The 9,609-nt window shown below is 42.0% G+C and overlaps 1 protein-coding gene across 2 annotated transcripts in view; it reads right to left on the bottom strand.

Moving 5' to 3' along the window:
- Nucleotides 1-8,829, bottom strand: part of TRUB1 (TruB pseudouridine (psi) synthase family member 1) — a 30,380-nt gene extending 21,551 nt beyond the window's left edge. The window contains exons 1-3 of one of the 2 annotated variants that reach the window (XM_014960221.1): nt 8,680-8,829; nt 6,801-6,893; nt 2,950-3,005 (exon numbers count right to left, since the gene is read on the bottom strand). In XM_014960221.1, coding sequence (XP_014815707.1) covers nt 2,950-3,005; nt 6,801-6,893; nt 8,680-8,824 — 294 coding nt within the window. In that variant the 5' untranslated portion in view covers nt 8,825-8,829. The remainder of the gene's footprint in view (nt 1-2,949; nt 3,006-6,800; nt 6,894-8,679) is intronic. The other variant, XM_014960215.1, reaches the window with a different exon arrangement.
- Between the last annotated feature and the right edge of the window lie 780 nt (nt 8,830-9,609).

The raw sequence follows: 9,609 nt of genomic DNA, 5'->3' as shown, positions 1-9,609 counted from the left end.
AAAAAAAAAAATCACTTCTGCATTGTGTTTGACACAGACACATCACCCATAAGACTGAGTCCTTCAGGAGCAATTTACCATAATAAAAATTGGTCCACCCTCATCATATTCATTTTACTCCTAAAGCAGGAAATATTTTCTCATTCTAGCATCTTTATTTTGCAAACACAATAAAAGTGTCTCTCAAAATAATACAGTGCAAAAATTCCAAGCAAGACCAAGTCAAAGTCCCCGAATACAAAAAGGAAAAGTGACTCTCTTAGGGAATATGTATTAAATGCTCAGTATTCAAATTCCAGATCCAAGAGGATTCAGCTTCTCCCCCTCAGTTGGAACATTTGAAATAAAATAAGGCAAACAAATAAAAACTAAGCCAGCTTGCACATATTTTTATTTCTGGATAAATATTAAGAATTCAATGAGAAATCTGGAACACAAAGTAGGTATTGCCCTTGGCTGCACATTTCTATTTGTTTTGAGTTAATTCACAAGGAGGTCAAAGCAATGGAGAACTAGATTTACACTGAAAGAGTAACACCCCTCCTATAATGTGTATGAGTTGCAAATCGAGTGATAATGTTCAGAGCTGCCACACAAAGTCAGGGAAGTTTCACACAATGTTTGGGAAAAAATCAGAAATAGTCCAATCTCTGGCAGAGCCACCATATGGAGTTTACTGCAGTAACATACGTTTTGGCCACTCAGCATAACTCTGCTGCCAACAATGATAGACTGAACTATTTCTTTACAAGATACATTCCTATAACCAAATAGTAAATCCTAACCAGAGAGGCTCAGCCAGTTCATCTGAATCTTTACAGTAATAAAAGGAACAAAAGAAAAACATCCCACTTCAAGGAACACTTTAGCATCCACAATGGTAAAAAAAAAGATGAAAGAAGAGTATACATTCCTAGCACATAGCATGGGGTGCAAAAAGATACTCAAACCTATTTAGAGAGTCATGGATTACATTATTTGTCATCAGTGTGGTCAAAAAGACAAATAGGCAGATATCTGCGGGAGACCATTCAACTTCTTTAAGCCTTTCAAATTATTGTGTGCCTAAGTATAAACAGAAAATAGGAAAGCAGAGACAAGACAAGCTCCAAATGAAGTTTCACGCCTGCCATGCCACCTGGCAGAGTTGTCACCTACCTCACACTCTCTGCCACATCAGAACACACAAACTGTTGCAGTGGAAGAGCTGATCTACTGTAAGGATGTAACTTTGCTTGCCTCATTGGATCAAGTGCCCACAGGCTACACCAACCTAAGGCCAGATGAGAGCTGACGGATGTACCTGAGGTACCTTACCAGCCTGCCCCCACTGCCCATCTCTCCTCTGCGTTCCCCTTCCTTGTCCCTCAGCAGCAGCTAGAAGCCTTCTTGAGCTATCCGGGGCCAATGTTTGGCTGATAACACTCCTACTGGCTACAGGACTTCACAGTGAAGTTGCCAAGGAACTTATGCATAGCATACTCTTTTCTGCCAAAAAGGTTGAAATTAATTCATTCATCACAGCTGTTTTCACTGTGAACATCAGCTTAGGAAATACTGAATTGCTTCGCGTGTTTTTAAATCAACAATTTTTGCACATTTAGCTATGACGACTTAATTTAGCTGAAGTATCTCGATGCCTTTTTTTTTTTTTAACCTAAAAAGTTCTTCGACAGGAGATGTGAGGTGGTAACTGCTTACACTTCCACTGTACACCCAGCTCCAGCTCCTTAGTGCGTATTTTAAAATGCAGAGGCCTCTGAAATCTGGTCCTATAAACCAACTGCAAACCCATCACAGTCAGTGCAGAGACTGACACCCACTACAAGGAGTTTTGAATCAGACTCTACAGCTATGTCTTTTTCACCTGGTTCTATTCTCTTCTGCCAAATTATTTTCCTTTGAGTTGAACTGAAGATTGTCACTCAAATTCTACCTCAAGTTATCAGTTCAGCACCTGTAAAGAGCTTAAGACCAGAAGGGAATGGGAAAAACAGCAGAATAAAATGCATAAAGAAGGCTATCAATTTGCTGAGCCCACTATTGACTTTCCCTGAGTATAAGATGAAATCTGGAAGGCTTAATTGTTTTCTGCGTCTGTCATTCTTAACTGAACTTCTCATTTAAAAAAATAATAGCTAAAACCACAGGATTTTACTTGCAAAGAAGGAATCAACACTGGTGGATTGTTCTTGGGAGTACCTACACTTGTTTGCGTACACAGCACCTACAATCTGGAGCACAGGCACAAAAGACATGGTACAACTAATCAAAAGAAGTGATGAACACGATTGGTATCTGTCAAGGCTCCAGTCTGGATTATCTCATGCAGCCACAAGGCTTCTGTTACCTTTGGCTTCTTACACATGCCTGTCCCCACCTTTGCAAAGCACCCGTCTACAGGAGCTGCAATCTGGAATGACAGCTACTATCACCAACACAAAACACTCTTCATTCCAAAAGGTGCCTCTTAAGGCCCCATGGTATTTAAGAAGAGAGAAAAGAAACAAAGACCATCTGTTACTGTGAGCTAAATAACAATTATGTTATCTACACATAAGGAAAACAACCAAAAACTGAACCATCATACACAATTACATCCCAAAAACATCATTTACAGAGCCATCTTCATTACAGTTTTCCTTTTTTTTTTTTTGTTGAAAACACTAATTATTCTAGAAATCTTCCTGTAAAATAGGAATTCAGTCCTTATTAACATTCTGTAGAAAAAACAAGACAAACAAAGGTTTTAAAATAACTACTCTGGATGTAAAAGTCTTAATATCACATTTCTGACTAAATGCAAAAAGGAACTGAAATACACATTTTTAAAAAATACACAGGATGGTTGAGATACTTGTATTTTGATGGTGCTCTTCAATGGAAGAAAAGAACAGAACACACAAATAAAAAAAAAAACCCTAATACAAGTAATTTAGCACTCCTTACCTTGGAACCTGCCAACATCGTTCTCAGCATTTTTGTTCCTTTTCCAATACCAACCACTGCAAAGACAGAAGGAGAAACAAGACTTCAATAAACAGCTCTGCAGTTGCTTTATTCAACACCATTCATTCCTGGATATTATGCTGGTCAGAAATAGAGCCTTTCATGCTCTGGTAGCATATAGAGTCAATGCTTATGAGAAAGTATCTCAGATATTCAAACACCACGAGACCAGTGAAAGGAAAAAAAGTCTAAAGCAGAAGATAAATAAGCTTCATCTACTTAAAATGCTTAAATTCAACCCCTAGATTTATTTATCTTTTAATCACCAAACAAATGGATAGTGCAATTAACACCGCCTTTGGTTTGATGAAGGGTACGGCTCGCTAATAATGAATCCAGCCTCCACTGTAACTAAATAGCTCTTTTAAAGGTTGATAGTGACCAAGAGTAATACAGCCAAGGTAGTATAATGAAACTGTTTATCAGACTTAGAGCAAGAAAGCAAAATAATCAAAAGGTCCAATTGCCTCTGTCAAAAAATCTTTTATAATCAAACCCTCCTATTATTGTGTATCTACAGACTACTGTCTTTTCAAACTTACACCAGTATTCTGTGAAACAATCAGCCAGCTTTTCATAAAAGAAGCAGATGGCAAGAGAGCTCTATTTTATATTTTATTTTAAAGCTTTTTACAACAAGGTGCTTTCCTTGTATATGATTTTCTATTGATTTTCTCCACATACAGCAATCTAAAGAAACAATGACAACAGAAGGAAGATGGGAAACAATGAAAATTTTAGAAGGACATTAGCTTCGTGTACAACTCGTGGAATACGAAGCAGCTTATGTCCTTGATTTTAATAGAACTACAGGAGTTAAGGGAGCTTGCAGGAAATCAGCTTTGTGTTAACCAGCAGCCAGTACCAAAAGCATCAAATCAGACAATGAACAATTTTATTTTTTTTTAACCAAACACATGTGCTTTACTGCTTCTCAGTCTGTATGTTCTGAGACTCATTAGACAACTTATTCTCAATTACTTCTCCTCTTGTTCTTGAGGGTTTTTAGTCCCACATGCCCTTGTGCTCGTGCTTTTGTGTTCCTTCAGTTCAGCCTGTTCCTGTCACATTCACTAGATAGAAAAGAGCTGCAACACGGCTGAGAAAAGGAGATAAGCACACAGATAAAACTTTAAAACCAAGCACTTTTCTTGCAATGTGATGACATCACTGACACTTCAACATAACTGTTGAACTGAAATCTGCTGAAGAGTGTCAAGAGATTCAACAGAATAATTTTAAAGAGACATTGAACGCTTTTGTGAACAAGAAACTAACAATTTTCCCAACTAATCATCAGGTTGTGTAGCATGTGTGCTGCTGAAAGATGACATCAACTAACCTTGTCAGACTACATAGAGTGTAACAAGGATTAACTGAATACTTTACTTTTGATTTGCCGGGCTCTAAGCCACTTCTTGAATGGCAATTGCTACTTGGCTTAAATAATACATACTTTAGTTTCAAAAGAATTACCATCACTTATCTCTGCCTTTTTATAAATGGCTTAGATTCTCCCAGGACAGAGGAGTTCCAATCTTCCTTATGTAAAGTTCAGCGCACATTACGGAGATGTGCTCACTCTCAAAAGATGGAATCACACTTCTCCTCAGAAACTTTACTGCTAGATTTTAATTTTGATACTTTGGCATCTTCTCTTCTACTATGGAAGCGCAGTTCATAACTGACATATAGAAACAAGCCAAATATTTACCATTCCCATTGTGCAGCAAGAAATACTGAACTGCAAACACAGCTCTAGACAGATAGTGAAGAAGATATCAACTAAGACTTGACCTACAATTCCTTGCTGCTTTTATCTAAAACATGAGACCCAGCAGTCAGGAGTAGAAGTTGAGTCCCAGCTCCCACCACCTTCCAAATGCAACAGAAGCCACAGATGGGAAGAGACAAAAGATTTTTGCCTCTCAGACAGCAGTCGCTCCAGGCTCCTACCAGTGCAGGGGCATCACATGCCACCTGGTCTCTAAGGCACCTTTCACTCACATGCCATGTACAGATCACTGATCTCTGTCTCCAAGGTCTTTCCTCATCAACATCTGGTGTCAGTAGGAAAAGAAACATGAAAGTATATTTCCTAATGAAAAGCACTGCCAAGTTATTTGCAGTACACTTGGCACACTAAGCAAGACTGTATCAGGTAGTTCCCATGAACAAAGTTAAAGATATGCAGTACCTTATTTGGGCAACAGCAGTATACATCAAGAAAAAAAGGTTAGATGTCTCCAAAAGAAATACTTCTATTATGCTACTGTCTGTGAGGAAAGAAAGCTTCCTGCCCCACTACTCTATGCCAAAAACCAGCACACATTTTCTGAATAACTTGTTTCTGTTGTGTCCTCCCCTCTCTCTTCATTATCCTACCTGAGCCCATGAGAAATCTATGCACATTCCCTTCCCCACTCCTCTCCAGTTTTGTTCTCCAAACTAGCTACATTGATTTTTCTCTGTGTTTTGTATGGCAGTGGAATGAAAGATCCTGTGCCTTTTTTTTTTTTTTTTAATCGATCTATAGCATATTAAGGCAATGCACTTCTCTGTCTTTACCAAGCACATCAAGCCCAAGTACTTTTTGTCATGCCACAGGAGCAGGCTTCGGAGACGGTTGGATATCAGAGAACAGTAGGAGAAGCAATTAAGAAGCATGAGTGATTTTTCTTTTCCTATGGATCAATGCTGTTGACTTCCCACAATGAGCAGTACTATGCTCAAAGGGAGCATCTGTGTAAAATGAAAATGTCCTCTTCAGCAATACACGAGGTATTCTCCGGTGAGCGGCCGCACAGTACAGGAAATTGGAAGCTAACAAGTTTACTTCTAAGCCCAAGAATGTTACATTTTGCAATGTTCACAGCTGAGAGAGAAAGACAATTACCAGCCTATGGGCCTCCACTAGCAACAGTTTCAGCAAACAACATCCCCTTCTCACCCTGAGAAGTCATTACACCAAAACTCAGTGGGTTTACTTCCAGTGTACACTCATAGTTGCACCTGTTGATTTCAATATCAAAAAAAGTATTGCTATTATTTCTTCTAGCTAAGTAAAGCTACAAGGCTATAATTTAAGCAAGCTGTAGTTTGCACGTTACTGATCAACACAAATATCAGTGACAATGTGTATGATACAGAAACAATCCAGCCCAATGGTCACACCCACAGCTGAGTTTTCAACACCAGGAACTGACACATCCTGTTCCTTAATAAAATAAAGCAATTTGACAAATGGATTGAAACCTAAAAGACAAAGTCTCTTTGATGACTCCTCTTTATTAAGCAAGACAGGGAGCAAAAACTGTTTCTGTGCTGAGCCTCAAAAAAAAGCAGCTCTCACACATCTTTCATTTGATTCATATGACAACCCAAAAGATTCCCTCAAAATCCCAGGAAAGCATTCATTTAAGAACAAATACTTTAGAAAATAACAATGACTAAAAATCCCCAGCTTAGGTACATAAAGGCCATCAATTTCTGAGGTAATTTAGAATTCATTACACAAGAGTCTGTATTTTCATGTAGTAACTCACAAGTTATTTCAGGAGTTGAGGAGAGGGTGGAATACAGCCTTCTATTAAGAAATACATTATATGCACGTAAAAGTATATGCAGAGGAAATTTAATCTGGACCACTCTTCCACAGTAACCTGTCCTTCCTGCAAAACTACAAAGCCTGTCATGTGCATCCAAAATTGTTTCTCCACCTCTGATTTCATGTAAGCATGAAAACGTTTCCTGAAATGATTTTTGATGACACTATTTATATTTTTCATTACCCAGAACTCCTGCCGCTGCACTGTCCAAAGTTCCACCATGTCCAATTTTCAAAACCTGGTTTCTTTTGTTCCCATTTGTTTGCACACCAGCTTCTGCAAATAGAAATTGAAAGGAGGCATTATCGGACAGCCTTAGAAGATAAGAAAAATAGCACGTTTTTCCAGATTGCTAAAGGAGATAAAAATGAATTATTTAAACTATGAATTAGTAGTGCAGAAATTGGCCTACCGAATAAGACCAATGATTCATCTATATCTACTCCCAACCTCAAAAACATTTTGAGCTATTTTCACTTAGATTCTAATCAAATCTTCCATACTGTTATAAACAGATGTTCAGAAAATACCACTAGAAAACCTGGCAAACAGTTCACCTGTGAAGTTTCATTAACAAAGCATGCAAGAACTAGCAGCAGAGTCCCCAAAATCATCTATTATACACAAATTTTATGCTAGGTAATCTGAGTAATTCTTGTTGTATTTACTGCCATGTAATGGGCCACATTTATTTGCATTTATGCAGCCCTATGGAAACTCCACAATGAACTGAACAGCCCACTGCTGCTTTCAAGCTGTCAGAGCATCCCAACCCACCATACTTTCTATGCAGCTGATGACTCCAGGAATTTTGCAGAGTCCAATGCCCCTTATTTATTAGTATTAAAAATGACAAACGCTCTAAGCTCTCTTACCTTTTCCTATTATCTCTTCATTATGCCTTTCACATCAGGGGATCAGACATGATCCAGCTAAATCTCTTCCCTACAAAGCTGAATTGAAGTCAGTGCCTACACTACCGTTCACTACAGAGTAAATTAGCCTAAATAAGCAACCACCAGTCTGAAAGTCTACGTTCTTACTTCATCAGCAAGTGCCCAAAAGCCCAGATTATATAGCCAGGTCCCCATATCCATTATAAAGAGAATCTAGGCCACAGTCCCTCACACCTTTGCAATGATCACACTTTTTTTTCCCCCTAATATGTGACACCCAGTCTCCCCTGTATTCAGGAAAAGCAGTTTTTCCAGTGTGCCCAGAACTTTCAAGCTCTTCAAAACGCTGTGGTTTTCCCGCATTTGGTGGTTTTTTTTTTTTTTTTTTTAATGGTAATAGGCAGTGGAACTGAAGCAGAACATCCTGCTAATGCTGTGCTGCAAGGATGTTGCTGATATGCAGATGGGTGCATGGTGTCCCTGGGACCATGCTCCACAGCTCTCCAGGGAAGCTGGGATCCCCTGCTCTGTGCACTGCAGAACTGAAGCCTTCTCCTGGGGGAAATCTCATCCCCATCCAAAACAAAGGCTCACATCATGCTGTACCCAGATTACTGCCCCAAACAAGCAAGTGGTGAATATGGCCCTACAGCTCACCATGCGGGGTGACCAACACACTGAGCCTTGCATGGACCCAGCAGCTCCACACAGCATGCCAGAACGTGTCCAGGAATGGCTCCATTCCCCAGCCTGGGCCATGCCATGGCTGTGATCTACGACCAAAAAAAAGATTAACAAAAAGCCAGTTCTCCTTTAGTGTTTTGAACGCTAAAAAAGAGTGTGCAGGGGCTTGAGAGGGGTTGTGGCTCTGGCATCCTAAGGAACGCACACCCTACCTCATGACGCCCACCCCGCAGCCATGCCGGGTAACAACACTCGAGGTCTAAATGTTTGACTCCCTGGTCAAAACACTCGAGGAATAAATATGTGTTCGCTTCAGGCTGGCCTGCTCCTGCCCTAGGACTGCGGGCAGGGCCTGCGCCCATTTTCCTGTCAGTTTCCTTATTTTATCACCAAAACCCTACCTCGGGCCACCAGGCCCAACTCTGGGAGGTTGCACCTCACCTCACCCGCCCTGACCTCGCCTCCCCCGGCCCGCAGCCTACCTGCCAGCAGCTTCTCCTTCAGCAGGTTGAGCACACCGGCCGAGGTGGGCCCTTTGGGCTTGTAGACGGCGAAGAGCCCGCTCAGAGAGAAGAGCTTCTCGGCGGATTTGCCCAGCACGACGCCGCCCGCTTCCCTGGCAGCCATGCTCCCGGCAGGCCCCGCCGAGCCCGGTCAGCCGCCGCCGACCGCCCGCCTCCCGCCCCGCCCGGTGGCCGCTGGGAAATGTAGTCCGCCGGCCGGGCGGCAGCGGCGGGAAGGCCGTGAGGGGAGGCCGGCGGGCGGCAGGCCAGGCCAGGCACCCCCCAACCCGGCCCGGAGGGAGGGACCGGCTGGGCGGTGGGAGCCCCTCAGTCCGAACGAGGTGGCTTTAGGCGGTTCTGCCAGGCAAGAGGGGCTGACTGAGGTGTTCATGTGGAAGCTCACTAATTGCTGCGTGTCCCCACCACAGCATCAGTCCTCAAACCTTCATCGCCCAACTTGAAAGAATTATATTCCACTAACCAGGTGGCGAGTCCATTAATCTGCCTGCCCTCCTATGTGTCACGTAAGAGGGCTCTGGGGAGACGGACGTCTCCCAGCTCCCAACAGCAGCACAGCACAGGGGGTTCCCTCTGCAGGCCCCGTTCCTACAGACTCATTTCTCAGACAACACTCCTGAGGCGTTTAAGCAAGCTGTGCTTGAGCAGGCCTGGATGTTTCATCCATACGTTTCATTTTTTCATTTCGAAGAGCCTGCCGATGAAATCATGAAGAGACACTGTGTTGGGGAAATAACCACATGGTTAGTCAAGGGCTGTGCACGCTCCCAGCCCTTCCCAGAGCTTGAGAGAAGCAAATCTTCCTGCTGAAGCCGATGGCTTTCTCTGCACGCAGCAGGATCAAGGGCTCTGTGTGGTTTTCCAGACTCCACAGCTCGCTCCGTGCCAGCT

The sequence above is a fragment of the Calidris pugnax genome, unplaced genomic scaffold, assembly GCF_001431845.1.
Source record: "Calidris pugnax isolate Ruff unplaced genomic scaffold, ASM143184v1 scaffold4, whole genome shotgun sequence".
NCBI lineage: Eukaryota > Metazoa > Chordata > Aves > Charadriiformes > Scolopacidae > Calidris > Calidris pugnax.
The sequence above is the reverse complement of the archived record's forward strand: the minus strand, read 5'-3'. Positions and strand labels throughout refer to the sequence as shown.